Below are 21,136 nucleotides of genomic sequence, written 5' to 3'. Positions count from 1 at the left end.
GACTGAGGAGGAGCGCCGAGCTCGACAGAAGAGGAGAGAAGGAACAAAAACGATAACGCACGCAGCGGTCCGGTACGACGATGACTTCAAAGCCGAGAAGTACAGCCACCTCTGGAAGAAGAAATGATGTCCCTAAAATTCACTCGCAGAGTAACGGGACTGTTTTTATGCCCGGCGTCCTCCTAGCGGGGCCTGACCTCACGGCCGTCGTGTCTCTGTGAAGCCTCGGAGTGTAAATAAATTGTCGTGTAGCTCAAACTGTGTGTTTTTGACATTCTAAATTCTGCAGTTAAACTATCGTGCTGTCGCGTCGTCCTTTCGGGAAGTCAGGCGGCAAGCTAAGGACGGGTTTGCTGCATAATGGTATTCTAATCTAGAGTTGGAGATTATGAATAATTAATGCTCAAACAAATATGAAAACTGTCTCCTGGCCAAGTAACGAAGAATAAATTAATTCATTGTTGCCACGGCGCATCCCTAAAACATACATTTAGTCTCAGTGGAGCTTTAGTTTACAGCTTTAGGTTCGTTCATCTTTATTGTCGTTACACATGACCTGAAGTGCGAGTCTCTGATGGATTTATTCAGGCTACATGTGGACGTTCCGTACAGCTGGACGCTGTTTGTGTCTCTGGTCGTGTCAACAGACAAAAGATGCAGATTAAGTTAGAATATTCACAGATTACTGGTCCTGGGCGGGGGAGTGGAGACACAGGAGCCTGAGCCACACTCCGGACCGGAAGGGGGCGGTAGCGCCCCTTCGCATAGGCCGCTACGTCACACAGAAGACATTTCTCGCGAGACTACCGTTCCTTGATCGGCGTCCTTGTTGATTCCGACATGGGTTACTGGGACATCCCGGACGGCACAGATTGCGTCCAGAAGACATGGATCAGCACCAAAGTGGCCACGGCTTTAGGTAAATATCATCGATCATCGGTCATCGGTGATCGGTGCGTCGCGTGGATGTCTTTCTTCACTGAGCACGCAGCTAATGCTGTGGGTATTCCGCTAGCTTAGCAGCACAGCCCGCAGTATGTTTACGAGGCGGCCATGTTGCTGTCAGCCCGCAGTGTTCACGAAGAAAACGTTTTTATTCATTTAAAAACCGAAACATGAGCCTCGAGCGGAAACAAAAGCGTTTCAGCTTCCCTTCTGGCTCCAATCACATTTGTATACTAGTACTAGTACTACTACTCTACTACTACTACTGCTGCTACTACTGGTAGTAGTAGTAGTATTAATATTACTAGTACTACTACTGCTGATACTAGTACTACTACCACTACTACTGCTCCAACTACGACTAGTAGTACTACTACGGCTACTGTACTTCTTGTCCCCTGAGGGGTCGCTGCAACAAATCAACCGTCTCCACGTCCAACCTGGTCCCTCCCAAGGAGAACCTCAGCGTCTTCATCTCCTCTACTTCTAGCTCCGCCTCCTGTCTTTTCCTCAGAGACACTGTCTCTGAGCCGTCCATCATGTCTGTCCTCACCACTGTCTCTAAGCCGTCCATCATAGCTGTCCTCACCACTGTCTCTAAGCCGTCCATCATGTCTGTCCTCACCACTGTCTCTAAGCCGTCCATCATGGCTGTCCTCACCACTGTCTCTAAGCCGTCCATCATGGCTGTCCTCACCACTGTCTCTGAGCCGTCCATCATGTCTGTCCTCACCACTGTCTCTAAGCCGTCCATCATGGCTGTCCTCACCACTGTCTCTAAGCCGTCCATCATGGCTGTCCTCACCACTGTCTCTAAGCCGTCCATCATAGCTGTCCTCACCGCTGTCTCTAAGCCGTCCATTATGCTGTCCTCACCACTGTCTCTAAGCCGTCCATCATGTCTGTCCTCACCACTGTCTCTAAGCCGTCCATCATGGCTGTCCTCACCACTGTCTCTAAGCCGTCCATCATAGCTGTCCTCACCGCTGTCTCTAAGCCGTCCATTATGCTGTCCTCACCGCTGTCTCTAAGCCGTCCATTATGCTGTCCTCACCACTGTCTCTAAGCCTTCCATCATGTCTGTCCTCACCACTGTCTCTAAGCCGTCCATCATGGCTGTCCTCACCACCGTCTCTAAGCCGTCCATCATGGCTGTCCTCACCACTGTCTCTAAGCCGTCCATCATAGCTGTCCTCACCGCTGTCTCTAAGCCGTCCATTATGCTGTCCTCACCACTGTCTCTAAGCCGTCCATCATGTCCGTCCTCACCACTGTCTCTAAGCCGTCCATCATGGCTGTCCTCACCACTGTCCCTAAGCCGTCCATCATGGCTGTCCTCGCCACTGTCTCTGAGCCATCCATCATGGCTGTCCTCGCCACTGTCTCTGAGCCGTCCATCATGGCTGTCCTCGCCACTGTCTCTGAGCCGTCCATCATGTCTGTCCTCACCACTGTCTCTAAGCCGTCCATCATGTCTGTCCTCACCACTGTCTCTAAGCCGTCCATCATGTCTGTCCTCACTACTGTCCCTAAGCCGTCCATCATGGCTGTCCTCACCGCTGTCTCTAAGCCGTCCATCATGGCTGTCCTCACCACTGTCTCTAAGCCGTCCATCATGGCTGTCCTCACCACTGTCTCTAAGCCGTCCATCATGTCTGTCCTCACCACTGTCTCTAAGCCGTCCATCATGGCTGTCCTCACCACTGTCTCTAAGCCGTCCATCATAGCTGTCCTCACCGCTGTCTCTAAGCCGTCCATTATGCTGTCCTCACCGCTGTCTCTAAGCCGTCCATTATGCTGTCCTCACCACTGTCTCTAAGCCGTCCATCATGTCTGTCCTCACCACTGTCTCTAAGCCGTCCATCATGGCTGTCCTCACCACTGTCTCTAAGCCGTCCATCATGGCTGTCCTCACCACTGTCTCTAAGCCGTCCATCATAGCTGTCCTCACCGCTGTCTCTAAGCCGTCCATTATGCTGTCCTCACCACTGTCTCTAAGCCGTCCATCATGTCCGTCCTCACCACTGTCTCTAAGCCGTCCATCATGGCTGTCCTCGCCACTGTCTCTGAGCCATCCATCATGGCTGTCCTCGCCACTGTCTCTGAGCCATCCATCATGGCTGTCCTCGCCACTGTCTCTGAGCCGTCCATCATGTCTGTCCTCACCACTGTCTCTAAGCCGTCCATCATGTCTGTCCTCACCACTGTCTCTAAGCCGTCCATCATGTCTGTTCTCACCACTGTCCCTAAGCCGTCCATCATGGCTGTCCTCACCACTGTCTCTAAGCCGTCCATCATGGCTGTCCTCACCACTGTCTCTAAGCCGTCCATCATGTCTGTCCTCACCACTGTCTCTAAGCCGTCCATCATGTCTGTTCTCACCACTGTCTCTAAGCCGTCCATCATGGCTGTCCTCACCACTGTCTCTAAGCCGTCCATCATGGCTGTCCTCACCACTGTCTCTAAGCCGTCCACCACGGCTGTCCTCACCACTGTCTCTGAGCCGTCCATCATGGCTGTCCTCACCACTGTCTTGTAGACCTGTCCCTTCGTCCTATCACAGAGCACACCTGATACTTTCCTCCCCCCGTTCCAGCCTGCCTGCACACGATTCTTCACCTCCTTTCCACATTCTCTCCATCACTCTGCTCTGTTGACCCGAGGTACCTGAAGTCCTCTCCCTTCTTTACGTCTATTCCTTGTAACTTCACTGTCCCCGCTCCTGGTCTCCTCATCAACCTTCCTCCTCCTCTTCGTCATGTCCACCAGCTCTCTAGCTTTTCCTGTCATCGTCCCAACACTCCTCTTCTTCGTCTCTGTCTTCGTCCCGCAGTAATCCAGCAGCGTCCCCCGGGTTAACAACGCTGCCGGCGTCCTTGTTAACCCGGGCCTCGACCGATCCGGTGTGACTCTGGAAGTCGGAACCGGTTTCCCTCTGCTTCTGCAGCGCGCTTCCGTGTGATTGTGTGTGTTTTCAGGCCTGGTGGGTTCAGCCTATCACCTGGTGGCGTTCCAGCCCGACTCGGCAGTGGCGGCGCTGCAGAGGGTTACGAGCAACACCGTGACCCTGGGTAATATCCAATACCTACTATTGAACAGGTCCAGACTCAAAGGTCACGAGAAGAACCCACAGGGGGAGACGGAGAGTCTCCAGTATACATGTGTACTCTGTACTCTGTGTCTCCAGTATACATGTGTACTCTGTGTCTCCAGTGTACATGTGTACTCTGTACTCTGTGTCTCCAGTATACATGTGTACTCTGTACTCTGTCTCCAGTATACATGTGTACTCTGTACTCTGTGTCTCCAGTATACATGTGTACTCTATGTGTCTCCAGTATACATGTGTACTCTATGTGTCTCCATTATATATATGTGTACTCTATGTGTCTCCAGTATACATGTGTACCCTGTACTCTATGTCTCCAGTATACATGTGTACTCTGTGTCTCCAGTGTACATGTGTACTCTGTGTCTCCAGTATACATGTGTACTCTGTACTCTGTGTCTCCAGTATACATGTGTACTCTGTGTCTCCACTATACATGTGTACTCTGTCTCCAGTATACATGTGTACTCTGTGTCTCCAGTATACATGTGCACTCTGTGTCTCCAGTATACATGTGTACTCTGTGTCTCCAGTATACATGTGTACTCTGTGTCTCCAGTATACATGTGTACTCTGTACTCTGATGTCTTTCAGGTATTTAATGCCTGAAGATGCTGTTCATTGATGAACATGCGTTTCTGTCCCTGCCTGTGTTGTCGTAGCAACCATGGGAGCCATCTTTAGCATGACGACGTGTCTCAGTGCTCAGGCTCGGGACGCCCCGGATGAGCCCCTGAACTACTTCATCGGGGGCTGTGCCTCGGGGATCTTCTTGGGAGCCAGGAGTAAGTATCAGGAACCCTGAAACGGCTGCACGCTCTCCGTCTGTCACCCAAAGCGCCGCGGTGGAACCCTGAAACGGCTGCACGCTCTCCGTCTGTCACCCAAAGCGCCGCGGTGGAACCCTGAAACGGCTGCACGCTCTCCGTCTATCACCCAAAGCGCCGCGGTGGAACCCTGAAACGGCTGCACGCTCTCCGTCTGTCACCCAAAGCGCCGCGGTGGAACCCTGAAACGGCTGCACGCTCTCCGTCTGTCACCCAAAGCGCCGCGGTGGAACCCTGAAACGGCTGCACGCTCTCCGTCTGTCACCCAAAGCGCCGCGGTGGAACCCTGAAACGGCTGCACGCTCTCCGTCTGTCACCCAAAGCGCCGCGGTGGAACCCTGAAACGGCTGCACGCTCTCCGTCTGTCACCCAAAGCGCCGCGGTGGAACCCTGAAACGGCTGCACGCTCTCCATCTGCCACCCAAAGCGCCGCGGTGGAACCCTGAAACGGCTGCACGCTCTCCATCTGCCACCCAAAGTGCCGCGGTGGAACCCTGAAACGGCTGCACGCTCTCCGTCTATCACCCAAAGCGCCGCGGTGGAACCCTGAAACGGCTGCACGCTCTCCGTCTGTCACCCAAAGCGCCGCGGTGGAACCCTGAAACGGCTGCACGCTCTCCGTCTGTCACCCAAAGCGCCGCGGTGGAACCCTGAAACGGCTGCACGCTCTCCGTCTGTCACCCAAAGCGCCGCGGTGGAACCCTGAAACGGCTGCACGCTCTCCGTCTGTCACCCAAAGCGCCGCGGTGGAACCCTGAAACGGCTGCACGCTCTCCGTCTATCACCCAAAGCGCCGCTTAACTGCAGCGTGTCTGTGTTACTCCTCTTTCTAACTGGAGCATGTCTGTGTTGCTCCTCTTTCTAACTGGATCATGTCTGTGTTGCTCCTCTTTCTAACTGGATCATGTCTGTGTTGCTCCTCTTTCTAACTGGATCATGTCTGTGTTGCTCCTCTTTCTAACTGGATCATGTCTGTGTTGCTCCTCTTTCTAACTGGATCATGTCTGTGTTGCTCCTCTTTCTAACTGGATCATGTCTGTGTTGCTCCTCTTTCTAACTGCAGCATGTCTGTGTTGCTCCTCTTTCTAGCTGCAGCATGTATGTGTTGCTCCTCTTTCTAACTGCAGCATGTATGTGTTGCTCCTCTTTCTAACTGCAGCATGTCTGTGTTGCTCCTCTTTCTAACTGGAGCGTGTCTTTGTGTGTTCCCATCCCCAGCCCACAACCTGATGACGGGTACGACAGCATGCCTGAGTCTGGGCACCCTGGCAGCCTTCACTAAAGTTGGAAGGAACGAGGACTGGAATCTACTTGGGCCTCCCAAAATGTGAAGACGAAGACAGATGGCTCTGTTGTAATAAAGTTCTTGTTATAATATAAAATAAACTCATATAACATCATTCAAACTATTTTATTTTTCATCATTACGTGTTTTATGGGAGGCTGTTCAGAATGACTGCGCTTAAACCTATAAAACTGGGTTTCAGTCACAAGCACAAAGCGGAATGCTTTTACAATCGTGACTCGGCTCAATTCATGAGACGCTAAACAGCCGAGAGCTGGAAGAAAGTTCTGTTCATAAATAATCAAACCGAGAGCGAGGTCTCGGGTTCCGAACACAGGAGTAAACGATGGATCTTAAGACCTCTTTAAAAGCAGACGGTGAAGAAGCTTGCACGCTCTCCGCAGTGGAAAAGAGTTCCAAAGCTAAGAGATATCTTTGCATTAGATCCTCTTTTGTGGGGATGTCGGATGCTGGTGGGATGGAGGCAGAGATCGGATGTTATTGGGATTATAACACTTTGCCTCTGACGTCCGGCGACGTCAGAAGAAAATCTGTACGGGAAAACGCAAATTTGAAAATGATGGGTCTGTAGCGTCCGTCAGACGCTGATGTTCTCAGAACAAGCTTTTATTAATCGGTAACTGGCCGCTAACAGGACAGATATCCTCCCCCCCTCTCACCCCCTCCCCTCGGGAGCACGCTCACACGCACCGCCCCTCCTCCCTGATGCATTCACTGACTCCGGCAGAGGAGGAATTACGAACACGAACTGTTACAGTACATCCGGTCTGCACCGAGTATCAAGAAACGTGAAAAACATGTTTCCCAATCACGAGGCTGCAAAGGTTTGTATTTTTCAGTCCCTGTTTGAAATTTAAATTACAAGCATCATTGATCGATATTTAAGTTTGGTTTACAAAAATAAAAATGCTAACAATTTTTTTCTCTCGAAATATCTGTTCTTATTTAAACATTTAAATTACAAGCATTATTAATGGATATTTTAGTTTAGTTAAAATATCAAATGTTAAACTGTATCATAATTAATAAGTTAAGCGGTCCAACTATGTCCATAAATAAACGCATTTGAAAAAAAAAATGGTGTAAGGTTATTTTGTATTTTGTAAGGAAAAATTCAACGGTTTGTAAGGCCATGGAGCCTTGGAAAAGGTCAGAGGTCAGTAATCTAAAGAATATATGACTATTTTAACGGTTCTACCTCTCACTGGAGATGATCAGAACATTTCCTCTCCCTCTGGAGCAGGGAGGAGTCGCTGGGGAGAAGAATCGTGACTCGGGAGTCACGAAAGCGCATCACGAGTATTGAACGATTCGTTCATGACTCGCACATCACTACTCTTTTGACCTTTCTGCTCGCCGTAGTGCTGCGCAACGTTTCGCGGGAACTTCGGAGGACGCGGACCGGACGTCCAGGTCCAGTCGTGCGACCTCGCGGTTCCGTTGATAACGCTTAAACAGAAGCAGCCAGTCGGCGGCGCGGGCATGGACGCCATTGTTGCGGAGGGGAAGCTGACGGAACCGCGGAGACTGGCGAACAACCGCGAGGAGTTCGGAACCGCAGCCTAGCCGGAGACAATGGTGCCGTAAGACCCGGAAGGATCCGCTGCGGATGGTGGCGGTGTTGTTTATCGGTCTTTTTGTGATCCCAGAGGAGGAGTCTGGCTCCGAGTCAGGTCGCTAAACGGAGACAACCGGAGGACTCGTGTCCAGATGAGGGCTGGACATGTAGAGTAAGTACCGGAGACACATGGCGGTCCAGAAGAGGACGAGACGGAGCTGACGTTTCCTTCACAGGAGAAGAGGAGGAGAAGCGGTGAGACCGGGGACGTGCTCGTCTCTCCGTCCAGAAAGCCTTTGACCCAGCTGGACCTGGATGGTGACACGCATGTAACGTTGTTTTATTTCTGACGGCAGCTCCAGCACCGGTTTGGACCTTTGAGGGCGTAAAGCTCCGGGTTTTAACGCGTCCCGGAGGCATTCAACGCGTCCCGGAGACATTTAACGCGTCCCGGAGACATTTAACGCGTCCTGGAGACATTTAACGCGTCCCGGAGACATCCAATGCGTCCCGGAGACATTTAACGCGTCCTGGAGACATTTAACGCGTCCCGGAGACATTCAACGCGTCCCGGAGACATTTAACGCGTCCCGGAGACATTCAACGCGTCCCGGAGACATTCAACGCGTCCCGGAGACATTTAACGCGTCCCGGAGACATTCTGTCAGCGTTTACACAAAGTACAGACGAGGGTTAACGTTAGCAGAGGGAACATTAAGATGTTTGGTGCCCCTCCTGTCTCGATTTGGGTCGGTCCCACTCTGCTGTCCCGCGAGGACGTGATCCCGGGACGAGACTCACTTGTCTTCATCTGTCTCTACAGGAGGCGTTTATTCGAAGGATCCTCTCAAAGCCATTCAAAGTTCCGATTCCAAATTACTCAGGTAACGTTGCTCCCAGGGTGACCCTGGTGCAGGGTGGTGAGTGGGTGGAGTCTCTGACACCGGTGCAGGGTGGTGAGTGGGTGGAGTCTCTGACACCGGTGGGTGGAGTCTCTGACACCGGTGCAGGGTGGTGAGTGGGTGGAGTCTCTGACACCGGTGGGTGGAGTCTCTGACACCGGTGCAGGGTGGTGAGTGGGTGGAGTCTCTGACACCGGTGGGTGGAGTCTCTCACACCGGTGCAGGGTGGTGAGTGGGTGGAGTCTCTGACACCGGTGGGTGGAGAGTGGGTGCTGTTTGAGCTCTAAAGGCCTGCAAGGCTCTAATTCTCTGTCTCCATCATGTCCCGCAGGCTCTCTGGGAATCCGGGCTCTTGGTTTAAAGCGTGCTGGAGTCAGGAGAGCACTCCATGACCCCTTTGCAGAAGGGGCTTTGGTTCTTTATGAGCCCCCACCTATGAGCACTCATGACCTGATTAAAGCTGACAAGTAGGTCCAATGCGCCTGGGACCCCCCCCCCCCCCCCCAATCAGACCTTACTGATCCCTGGTCAATGTGTCGTGCACTTTTACTGCTTGTTTGGACTCAGAGTTTCACAGGAACGGGGACGACACCGAGTGAGGGGGAGGGATGGGAATCAAGGAGCGTAGACTTGATCAGATCACCATGGTGATCGGTACTACAGAGACCATGTTGAAAACTGAACACAGCTCACTATCCTTAACCGTACGCCTCCGGTCAAGTAGTAGTTAGTAGTACTGCAGTTGCAGTCCTCTCTTGCTGTGGATATTTCCTGACCGACAGTAAAGATGAATTTGTGAACGTCGGTGCTCTGAATGTAAATCAGCCTTTCCTGCCGCGGCTGCGTCTTTGCTCTGTTCTACGATGAAATGTCTCACCAGGTTGTTCTTTGTCCCACCAAGAGACAAACTGCCGGTCCATGTCGTGGTGGATCCAGTTTTAGGAAATGTCCTCAGACCCCATCAGAGAGAGGTAAACCCGAGAGTTGGTTTTCCTAATCTGGACCGAGCAAAATAACTACGAGTACTTCTATGATTATTGACCATATTTACTTCTACTTCTGAGCCTTAGTCGTTGGTACTCGTTGTCTTCTTGCTCTGATTTGAGGCGTTGGGTTCTGTTTAGCACTGCGCCTGTGCTGTGTCTAGGGAGTGAAGTTCTTGTGGGAGTGTGTGACCGGCCGGCGTATTCCTGGATCACACGGCTGCATCATGGCCGACGAGATGGGCCTGGGGAAGACGCTGCAGTGCATCGCCCTCATCTGGACCCTGCTGCGCCAGGGCCCCGACGCTAAGCCGGAGATTAACAAGGCCGTCGTGGTCTCGCCTTCCAGCCTTGTTCGGAACTGGTACAAGGAAGTGTTGAAATGGCTCGGGGGACGCGTCACACCTGTGGCCATCGAAGGAGGTTCAAAGGATCACATTGATCGACAGCTAGGTAGCTATTGCTGCCTGCTGCCACTCTGAACTCGTGTTCGAAGTACTCCAGTACAACGTAGATTTGTACTGTTCATGCATCGACAGCGTTGCTATTCCAGAAGGCGTGGACAGAACAGTGTCTGCGTCTTATTTCCTCCTGTCGGTGATGTTCTGGGTGTTCGACCAACGAAATGCTTCCTGGTTTGTTATTGGTTGGATTGTTCAGTCTGCAGGTCCTTCTGTCCGTGCTGCTGCAGAACCTGGACCTGTGGCCCTCAACCCTGACGTCCATATCGCTAGCATTAGCATTATAGCTTTATAGCAGCTCTTTAGTAGCAGCCAATATGTTATGTTTTGTTTTTGTTTGCTCCCTCTCTCTCTCTCTCTCTCTCTCTCTCAACCCAGCCGGTCAGACAGATGGCCGTCCACCATGAGTCCTAGGTTCTGTCCAAGGTTTCTGCCTGTTAGAGGGAACTTTTCCTTGCCTCCGTCTTTCCCTGCTACTCCTGTACAGCATTGAGATCTGGCGCTCCAGAGATAAACTCGTTTTCTGTGTTTCTAGTGAACTTCGTGTCTCAGCGTGGTTTGAGAGCGCCGACCCCAATCCTGATCCTCTCATATGAGACATTCCGTCTGCACGCCGAGGTTCTGCATAAAGGCAACGTCGGACTTGTCGTCTGTGATGAGGTCACTGATTATTCCCCAGAGCTGCCGAGGACCGTTGGCGAGAAGTAAAGCGTGAAGCGTTGTGTGTGATGCAGGGCCATCGGCTGAAGAACTCCGACAACCAGACGTACCAGGCCCTAAACACGGTCCGTGCCGAGAGGAGGGTCCTGATCTCAGGCACGCCCGTGCAGAACGACTTGCTGGAGTACTTCAGCTTGGTTCACTTTGTTAACGCCGGCATTCTCGGTAAGCGTGAGTCCGGGCTGCGTTTGCTACGCGGCGTGTCGCCGACACACGATGGTAATCGGTTTTATGTTCATGATATTTATTTCTGCCGGTTGTCATCTCGATGGCAGGAACAGCCCAGGAGTTTAAAAAGACTTTTGAGCTTCCCATCCTTAAGGGTCGCGATGCCGACGCCTGTGACAAGGACAGACTGACCGGGGAGGAGAAGCTGCGGGAGCTCATCCGTATCGTTAACAGGTGCGTTCGAAGGATTATTCTGGTGATATATATATATATATATTTACGCTTTCTACTCGTCACTCACAAGCGGGCTCTCCTGGCTCGACTCGAGCAGGTTTCACCGGCTGTCAACGTGCAAATGAAAGCTCGTCTGTGACGATGTGGACGTCGTCTGATACGCCGTGGCCAACATATCCATTCAGTCCTCTTTCCTCTTCTTGGGCTCTTGAAGCTGGAAGACTTCAAAGCTTTGCTTGGGTGTGATCGGTGATGCTTCGATCCAGTGGGATTCTTGCGGTTTCACCTGCAGCTGACGCGGCATTCCTAGAACTATACGTTTACCTTTTTGGCTACCTCTGTTGGATTAGTTATTTAACAATCATTTAGAACGATAAAAGCACCCAGAGAGCACAGACCTCCCCCAAGCAGCTCGTTCCCCCCCCCTAACTGGATCTACACCGTCCACATGGTGATCTGGATCAGCACCAGAAGGTTCTACATTGTTCTTGGTATCTTTATACACCAACCATGAAGAGTCAAAGGGAATCAGAGTTGATTGTATTTTTAACTGGTTTTTAATGAGGGATGTCCTGATCAGGTTTTTTTGACCCCGAGTCATTTGATTTTGAACCGATACCGATTCCTGATCCGATACTTCTATAATACATTAAAAACTAAAGACGAGTGAGGAAACGGATCCAGGATGTCCCTTATTTTTTATTTTATCATCTTATTTCAACGTTTAAACAGAGCATTCTAGTAATAAATAAAATACTTTGTTCACTTTGGACTTGGACTAGAGCAACAGGAAATATTAAATATAAATACGAGTATTTATAATAAAATGAGCAGCAGCTCAATCGGCAGGTTTTTCTCATCCATACTTCCACAGCGCAGACAAACTCGCTCGACTAGCTTCAAGCTGCTAACGTGTTTAGCCAGCATTCGACCTGTAGCGTCACAGGAAGTGATGTCATGCTGCACGCGCTGCAGTTTCTGTTGGAGTAGAGAGGTCTCACTCTGTAGCGTAACTCCAGATCTGATAACAAGTAATGACAATAACGATCCATGTATCCGAGTCCTGATCGGGAGCTAACGGCCTAATCTGACATCCCTCATTTTAATATTGAAATGTAATATTTTCCCTGACCTCATTCTGGATCAGAACCAGAAGACATTGTTCCTGATAGTTCATGTCGGACCCCTTCATGATTGTGAATTGAATGCAGATTTTACAAGATGGGATTTTTTGAAAAAGACTCATTTATAAGTAAATGGGAAACTCCAGGTTTTGTAGCCAGACAGGGATCCGGATCGCTCTCAAATGTTCGGCTTGATTTTTTAAATGGAATGTTGGCCACCCTAGAAACCGAAACGATCACACACGTGCGTGTGCATGCACGGGGGCATCGTGTGAAGGCGGCGCCATGATCGGCAGGCCTGGGGCAGCAGGGGGGCGGTGCTCTGGGAGGGGGGCGGTGCTCTGGGGGTAGACTGGCCCCTCTCCAGCCACTTCCAGCGGTTTTTCTGTAGTCCTGCTATTTGTTCTGTTTACTCGTCCCTCTGCGTGACGAAACATGTTCTCTCTTGGCAGGTGTTTGATCAGGAGAACATCTGACATCTTGTCCAAATATCTTCCTGTGAAGATTGAGCAAGTTGTGTGTTGCAGGTACGTTCACTCAGAGCAGAAATTATACTCCAGTCTAGTACTACTGTACTTTCGGCTTGTCCTGTCAGGTTCCTCGACTCCCCTTTGTTCTCTCTCATTCCTCATTCTTTAATTCCTCTAAATGCTTCTTCCATCTTCCTACACACTACGGACCTCTGTTTGACCTTTGACCTTTCTACTCTTCATCACTAACATGCTGAACATCCTTCCTGTCTCTACTCTTCATCACTCTAACATGCTGAACATCCTTCCTGTCTCTACTCTTCATCACTCTAACATGCTGAACATCCTTCCTGTCTCTACTCTTCATCACTCTAACATGCTGAACATCCTTCCTGTCTCTACTCTTCATCACTCTAACATGCTGAACATCCTTCCTGTCTCTACTCTTCATCACTAGCATGCTGAACATCTTTCCTGTCTCTACTCTTCATCACTAACATGCTGAACATCCTTCCTGTCTCTACTCTTCATCACTCTAACATGCTGAACATCCTTCCTGTCTCTACTCTTCATCACTCTAACATGCTGAACATCCTTCCTGTCTCTACTCTTCATCACTCTAACATGCTGAACATCCTTCCTGTCTCTACTCTTCATCACTAGCATGCTGAACATCTTTCCTGTCTCTACTCTTCATCACTAACATGCTGAACATCCTTCCTGTTTCTACTCTTCATCACACTAACATGCTGAACATCCTTCCTGTCTCTACTCTTCATCACTCTAACATGCTGGACATCCTTCCTCTCTCTACTCTTCATCACTCTAACATGCTGAACATCCTTCCTGTCTCTACTCTTCATCACTCTAACATGCTGAACATCCTTCCTGTCTCTACTCTTCATCACTCTAACATGCTGAACATCCTTCCTGTCTCTACTCTTCATCACACTAACATGCTGAACATCCTTCCTGTCTCTACTCTTCATCACTCTAACATGCTGAACATCCTTCCTGTCTCTACTCTTCATCACTAACATGCTGAACATCCTTCCTGTCTCTACTCTTCATCACTCTAACATGCTGAACATCCTTCCTGTCTCTCCTCTTCATCACTCTAACATGCTGAACATCCTTCCTGTCTCTACTCTTCATCACTCTAACATGCTGAACATCCTTCCTGTCTCTACTCTTCATCACTAACATGCTGAACATCCTTCCTGTCTCTACTCTTCATCACTAACATGCTGAACATCCTTCCTGTCTCTACTCTTCATCACTCTAACATGCTGAACATCCTTCCTGTCTCTCTGTCTGTCCAGCCTGTACCGATCCTTCTCTCCCACTTTACTATCTAACCTGCATACAGGTCATCATATGTCCTCTGTTTGACCTTTGACCTCTACCTTTGCCTTGCACCTCATCTCCCTGTACTCCTGTCTACTCTCTTCTGTCGCACTTCTTCTTATCTAACCTGTTGTCCTGTATACATTTCTGCACTTCCTGGTTCCACCACTAGGTCTCCTTATCTCCTTTCCTTCCAGAAGACACACCCGGTCCCCTCTTACCTGTCTCCCTGATCACCTGAGCTGTTGTAGTCCAGTCTTCTGGAAGTCTCTCTTGTCCACCCAGAGCCTGTCTCACCTCTTCAAACTTATTAGTCTACCCGACACTCGATTCTCCTCTAGAATCAATTTCTGAGAAACGTCGACTCTTTCTGAGAAACCTCGACCCTATCTGAGAAACCTCGACCCTATCTGAGAAACGTCGACCCTTTCTGAGAAACGTCGACTCTTTCTGAGAAACGTCGACCCTATCTGAGAAACGTCGACTCTATCTGAGAAACGTCGACTCTATCTGAGAAACGTCGACTCTATCTGAGAAACGTCGACTCTATCTGAGAAACGTCGACTCTTTCTGAGAAACGTCGACTCTATCTGAGAAACCTCGACCCTTTCTGAGAAACGTCGACCCTTTCTGAGAAACGTCGACTCTTTCTGAGAAACGTCGACTCTATCTGAGAAACGTCGACCCTTTCTGAGAAACGTCGACTCTTTCTGAGAAACGTCGACTCTATCTGAGAAACGTCGACTCTATCTGAGAAACCTCGACCCTTTCTGAGAAACGTCGACTCTTTCTGAGAAACGTCGACTCTTTCTGAGAAATGTCGACTCTTTCTGAGAAACGTCGACTCTTTCTGAGAAACGTCGACTCTTTCTGAGAAACGTCGACTCTTTCTGAGAAACGTCGACTCTTTCTGAGAAACGTCGACTCTTTCTGAGAAACGTCGACTCTTTCTGAGAAACGTCGACTCTTTCTGAGAAACGTCGACTCTATCTGAGAAACCTCGACCCTTTCTGAGAAACCTCGACTCTTTCTGAGAAACGTCGACTCTATCTGAGAAACGTCGACTCTTTCTGAGAAACGTTGACTCTATCTGAGAAACGTCGACTCTTTCTGAGAAACGTCTACTCTATCTGAGAAACGTCGACTCTATCTGAGAAACGTCGACTCTTTCTGAGAAACGTCGACTCTTTCTGAGAAACATCGACCCTATCTGAGAAACGTCGACTCTTTCTGAGAAACGGCGACTCTATCTGAGAAACGTCGACCCTTTCTGAGAAACGTCGACTCTTTCTGAGAAACGTCGACCTTTTCTGAGAAACGTCGACTCTTTCTGAGAAACGTCGACTCTTTCTGAGAAACGTCGACTCTTTCTGAGAAACGTCGACTCTTTCTGAGAAACGTCGACTCTTTCTGAGAAACGTCGACTCTTTCTGAGAAACGTCGACTCTTTCTGAGAAACGTCGACTCTATCTGAGAAACCTCGACCCTTTCTGAGAAACCTCGACTCTTTCTGAGAAACGTCGACTCTATCTGAGAAACGTCGACTCTTTCTGAGAAACGTTGACTCTATCTGAGAAACGTCGACTCTTTCTGAGAAACGTCTACTCTATCTGAGAAACGTCGACTCTATCTGAGAAACGTCGACTCTTTCTGAGAAACGTCGACTCTTTCTGAGAAACATCGACCCTATCTGAGAAACGTCGACTCTTTCTGAGAAACGGCGACTCTATCTGAGAAACGTCGACCCTTTCTGAGAAACGTCGACTCTTTCTGAGAAACGTCGACCTTTTCTGAGAAACGTCGACTCTTTCTGAGAAACGTCGACTCTTTCTGTGAAGGTTGACTCGTCTGCAGTCGGAGCTCTACAAGTGCTTCCTGAGGCAGGCCAAACCCATTCAGGCGTCACCAGAGGGCAAGATAAGCGTCTCCTCCCTGGCTTCCATCACGTTACTCAAGAAACTCTGCAATCGTACGTGCCTCAACCGAATGTTTTGTTTTTCAAAATTGCGACGATGTATAGAAGGCCTAACGGTAGACTCTGACGTAACCACGAGTCCAGGCTCAAGAGTAGCAGTCGACAGAGAGAAACGAGCCGTTGGAAATAAGTGTTGTTGTGACGTTGGCCCCGTCGTAGCCTTATCTTTTATTGGAATAATCTACATTTCAAACTGTTGACCCACTGGTCGGTGTCCCAGACCCAGCTCTCATCTATGACAAGTGTGTGGGGAATGAGGAGGGCTTCCAGGGGACACTGGACCTGTTCCCACCCGGCTATCGCCCTACAGCCGTGGAGCCACAGCTCTCGGGTAAGAACCAAATAGCTCTGCCCCCCCCCTGGGACCTTCTCATTTACATACATGTACCGGTACTCTGTTTCACTCCTGCTCACCTAAGGCGAAATAAGCGATGGAACAGCATGAGTTAAACAGGAACTGATCAAAATGATTGGTGTATTGCTCATTGATAAAATGCCGTTGTGTTTGTTCCAGGTAAAATGTTGGTTCTGGACTACATCCTGGCCATTACAAGAACTACAACTAGTGATAAGGTGGTGCTTGTCTCCAACTACACTCAAACACTGGACCTCTTTGAACAACTGTGCAGATCCAGGAGGTACTTTTTTGGGAATTGTGTGTACCTCTTCAGGTGTGTCTGTATTGTACGAGCAGCCATTTATTGTGCGTAACAACAGCCCTGCTGGTCTGTTACAGGTACCTCTATATTCGACTAGATGGCACAATGTCCATCAAGAAAAGGGCCAATATTGTGGAACGATTCAACAGCCCCTCGGTGAGTAGGGGGCGGCTTTGAACCCGAGGTCAGGGAAGCTCCTTGTCCAGCATCCGGATGTGTTTGTGTTTCAGAGCTCAGAGTTCATCTTCATGCTGAGCAGCAAGGCTGGTGGCTGTGGTCTCAATCTGATTGGCGCTAATCGCTTGGTCATGTTTGATCCTGACTGGAACCCAGCCAATGACGAACAGGCGATGGCCCGGGTTTGGCGAGATGGCCAGCAGAAGACCTGCTACATCTACAGGCTGCTGTCTGTCAGTTCAGCGCCGGTCCTGCATGCACACATGCATTACATAACAGAGAGCATTCCCACCTCAAGTCACCCACAGGAATGCATTTCTGTTAGCTTCTGTCTGGCTTCAGCTTCCACGTTTCACTTGTGCTGACAGGCTGGGACGATAGAAGAGAAGATGCTGCAGCGGCAGGCCCACAAGAAAGCCCTGAGCAGCTGCGTGGTGGACGAGGAGCAGGATGTGGAGCGCCACTTCTCTCTGGGGGAGCTCCGAGAGCTTTTCACGCTGAACGAGGAGACCGCCAGCGACACGCACGACAGGTCAGAGGGTACGGAGGGGATGGTTCTGAGTTAGAGGAGAAGGAGAAGTTCTTACGCTCCACAGGTAGGAGGTGAGTTAGAGGAGAAGGAGAAGTTCTTACGCTCCACAGGTAGGAGGTGAGTTAGAGGAGAAGGAGAAGTTCTTACGCTCCACAGGTAGGAGGTGAGTTAGAGGAGAAGGAGAAGTTCTTACGCTCCACAGGTAGGAGGTGAGTTAGAGGAGAAGGAGAAGTTCTTGCGCTCCACAGGTAGGAGGTGAGTTAGAGGAGAAGGAGAAGTTCTTACGCTCCACAGGTAGGAGGTGAGTTAGAGGAGAAGGAGAAGTTCTTACGCTCCACAGGTAGGAGGTGAGTTAGAGGAGAAGGAGAAGTTCTTACGCTCCACAGGTAGGAGGTGAGTTAGAGGAGAAGGAGAAGTTCTTACGCTCCACAGGTAGGAGGTGAGTTAGAGGAGAAGGAGAAGTTCTTACGCTCCACAGGTAGGAGGTGAGCTTCCCAAAAATCTTGTTCTCTGATTGACTTTTTTGATCACCTTAGTTGCCATACTATCCCCAGACAGGTATTTGTCAAGAACACAGCCCAAATAGGTAATCTCTTCTTTGCTGGAGATTACTGTATTATCGACTGTGACCTTGAAATCATCAACATTTATCTCACTTAGAGTGTCTTGACCCAAAAAGAATAGATTCTGTTTTACCGAGGTTTAGTGACAGTTTATCGGTAAGCAAAGTACGGATTCTGGTGAAACTGTTGTCGTCCAGACTGCATGTTTTCTTGGATGTAGAATGGGTTGAATGTTGAATGATAATGTAGCCGCAGTGCAGGTCCACTCGCTCCTCGTGTTGTGATGAAGCCCCCCGTACGTTCGTGTTGAGCCCGTGTTCCTCCCCTCGGCGGTGACGCTAGGTTCCGCTGCCGTCGCTGTGTGAACGGCCGGGAGGTGCGGCCGCCTGCGGAGGAGTCCGACTGTACGAGCGACCTTTCGCAGTGGAACCACGGCTTTGACAAGAAGGGACTGAAGGACCAGGTGCTGAAAGCCTCCTGGGACGCTGCGGTGTCCTTTGTCTTCCACCAACGCTCTCACATCGACCAGAAGGGGGCAGTGTAACAGGAGTGGCAAAACAGACATCATGTCACACCATCTGTGTATTGCTGTTATTTATTTCTGGAGTTTATCTTTTTTTAATAAAATGTGCTTATTGGTTGTCCTGGATGATCTCTGATTGAAGCGTTTTTGCTGCAGCATTTCTAAGTCAGTGGCTCAGTTGGGTGGGAACGGGGGGGGGTCAAGTCCAAGTAAGGAGAGGGGACAGTCTACCTTCAGGGTACTCCCGAGGCTAGGCTCAACCTATGCCCTCTCTGCATGCCACGAGGCCGCTATGCATACCGTGTATGTATGTATATATTAGGGATACAACGATACACAAAATTCACAGCGGTTCAATACGTTTTTATCACGGTTCGATACAAAAAAAAGATAAATATCCATGCCTCTCTAAACTTGTAGTTAATTGAATTTATCACCATTTGTTTCAACTCAAATGTACAGTTTTTTAATTAAATTAAATTAAATGAGGACAGAAGAGAGTACGTAGACGGGAGTACAGGGAGATGAGACGTAAGGTAAAGGTCGAGGTGGTAAAGGTCAAACAGAGGTCATCTGATGACCTGTATGCAGGTTAGATAGTAAAGAGGGAGAGAAGGATCTGTACAGACAGAGACAGGAAGGATGTTCAGCATGTTAGAGTGATGAAGAGTAGAGACAGGAAGGATGTTCAGCATGTTAGTGATGAAGAGTAGAGACAGGAAGGATGTTCAGCATGTTAGAGTGATGAAGAGTAGAGACAGGAAGGATGTTCAGCATGTTAGAGTGATGAAGAGTAGAGACAGGAAGGATGTTCAGCATGTTAGTGATGAAGAGTAGAGACAGGAAGGATGTTCAGCATGTTAGTGATGAAGAGTAGAGACAGGAAGGATGTTCAGCATGTTAGAGTGATGAAGAGTAGAGAGGTCAAAGGTCAAACAGAGACCAGTAGTGTGTAGGAAGATGGAAGAAGTATTTAGAGGAATTAATGAATGAGGAAGATGAGAGAGAACAAAGGGGAGTAGAGGAACCTGTTGTGGACCAGGAAGTGATGAAGATTAGAACAAGTGAAGTGAGAAAGAGGATGAAGAATGGGAAGTATGGAAGTGTCTAGGAGAGGTAGCTGTAGAGTGATAGGACGAAGGGACAGGTCTACAAGACAGTGGTGAGGACAGCCATGATGGATGGCTTAGAGACAGTGGTGAGGACAGCCATGATGGACGGCTTAGAGACAGTGGTGAGAACAGACATGATGGACGGCTTAGAGACAGTGGTGAGGACAGCCATGATGGACGGCTTAGAGACAGTGGTGAGGACAGCCATGATGGATGGCTTAGAGACAGTGGTGAGGACAGCCATGATGGACGGCTTAGAGACAGTGGTGAGGACAGCCATGATGGACGGCTTAGAGACAGTGGTGAGGGCAGACATGATGGACGGCTCAGAGACAGTGGTGAGGACAGGCATGATGGACGGCTCAGAGACAGTGGTGAGGACAGACATGATGGACGGCTTAGAGACAGTGGTGAGGACAGCCATGATGGACGGCTTAGAGACAGTGGTGAGGACAGCCATGATGGACGGCTTAGAGACAGTGGTGAGGACAGACATGATGGACGGCTTAGAGACAGTGGTGAGGACAGACATGACGGACGGCTCAGAGACAGTGGTGAGGACAGACATGATGGACGGCTTAGAGACAGTGGTGAGGACAGCCATGATGGACGGCTTAGAGACAGTGGTGAGGACAGCCATGACGGACGGCTCAGAGACAGTGGTGAGGACAGACATGATGGACGGCTTAGAGACAGTGGTGAGGACAGCCATGACGGACGGCTCAGAGACAGTGGTGAGGACAGACATGACGGACGGCTCAGAGACAGTGGTGAGGACAGACATGATGGACGGCTTAGAGACAGTGGTGAGGACAGCCATGATGGACGGCTTAGAGACAGTGGTGAGGACAGCCATGATGGACGGCTTAGAGACAGTGGTGAGGACAGACACTGTTCGTCTTTGCTGCTGATCTGTGGATCCATCTTGATGCTGTTTTTGCAGGTTTCTTGTATTCATGTGCTTTTTTTATTTTGTCTATTTTTACTGCATACCCTACCATAGAGCTGTAGTTTTGCATTTTATTATTTTGCTCGAATAATTCAAGACAAATTCCTAGTTTGTGAATCCTTTCAGTCACAATGACGAATAAACGGATTCTGATGTCCCACTTTTATTGGAGTCTGTGAAAAACAATGAATTCTTGAGAGGACAGCGGTCCAGCTTTCTCAGCAGCATCATGCAAGACAAAATTTAGGGGGGGCATAATCAAAACATGGATATTAATGAACTAAAAATGAAAAACGTTATATTAAGCTAACACTCATAAATAGTAACCGTAGCAGCAGCTATCTCACAGAGCGTTGCTCTTCTTTTTTCACATATATAAAAGGGACGGATGTTCTTGGGCTCACGCGGCGACAAATCAACGGACATTTAGCTGCAGCTGCTTCTCATCCAGAGGTGCTACTGAAAACAATGTCGAATAGGAGAACGCGAGTT

At 49.5% G+C, this 21,136-nt stretch overlaps 2 protein-coding genes across 2 annotated transcripts; both read left to right on the top strand.

Moving 5' to 3' along the window:
* The first annotated feature begins 793 nt into the window (after positions 1–793).
* Positions 794–6,281, top strand: ndufa11 (NADH:ubiquinone oxidoreductase subunit A11). Its single transcript, XM_068743676.1, has 4 exons — positions 794–919; positions 3,924–4,016; positions 4,717–4,839; positions 6,100–6,281. The coding sequence occupies exons 1-4, from the start codon at positions 841–843 to the stop codon at positions 6,210–6,212; spliced, it is 408 nt and encodes a 135-aa protein (XP_068599777.1). The 5' UTR covers positions 794–840; the 3' UTR covers positions 6,213–6,281.
* A 1,341-nt stretch (positions 6,282–7,622) lies between these two features.
* On the top strand, positions 7,623–18,686 carry rad54l (RAD54 like). Its single transcript, XM_068743310.1, has 18 exons — positions 7,623–7,765; positions 7,837–7,917; positions 7,982–8,074; positions 8,569–8,629; positions 8,979–9,114; positions 9,549–9,618; positions 9,795–10,083; positions 10,627–10,751; positions 10,826–10,976; positions 11,087–11,213; positions 12,790–12,864; positions 15,993–16,123; positions 16,350–16,460; positions 16,644–16,767; positions 16,866–16,944; positions 17,019–17,198; positions 17,334–17,497; positions 18,403–18,686. Exons 1-18 carry the CDS (start codon positions 7,763–7,765, stop codon positions 18,602–18,604), a joined length of 2,202 nt encoding a protein of 733 aa, XP_068599411.1. The 5' UTR covers positions 7,623–7,762; the 3' UTR covers positions 18,605–18,686.
* Positions 18,687–21,136: the final 2,450 nt, after the last annotated feature.

The sequence above is a fragment of the Brachionichthys hirsutus genome, chromosome 9, assembly GCF_040956055.1.
Source record: "Brachionichthys hirsutus isolate HB-005 chromosome 9, CSIRO-AGI_Bhir_v1, whole genome shotgun sequence".
Taxonomy (NCBI): Eukaryota; Metazoa; Chordata; class Actinopteri; order Lophiiformes; family Brachionichthyidae; genus Brachionichthys; species Brachionichthys hirsutus.
Note: the sequence above shows the minus strand (reverse complement) of the source record. Positions and strands in the feature narration are given on the sequence as shown.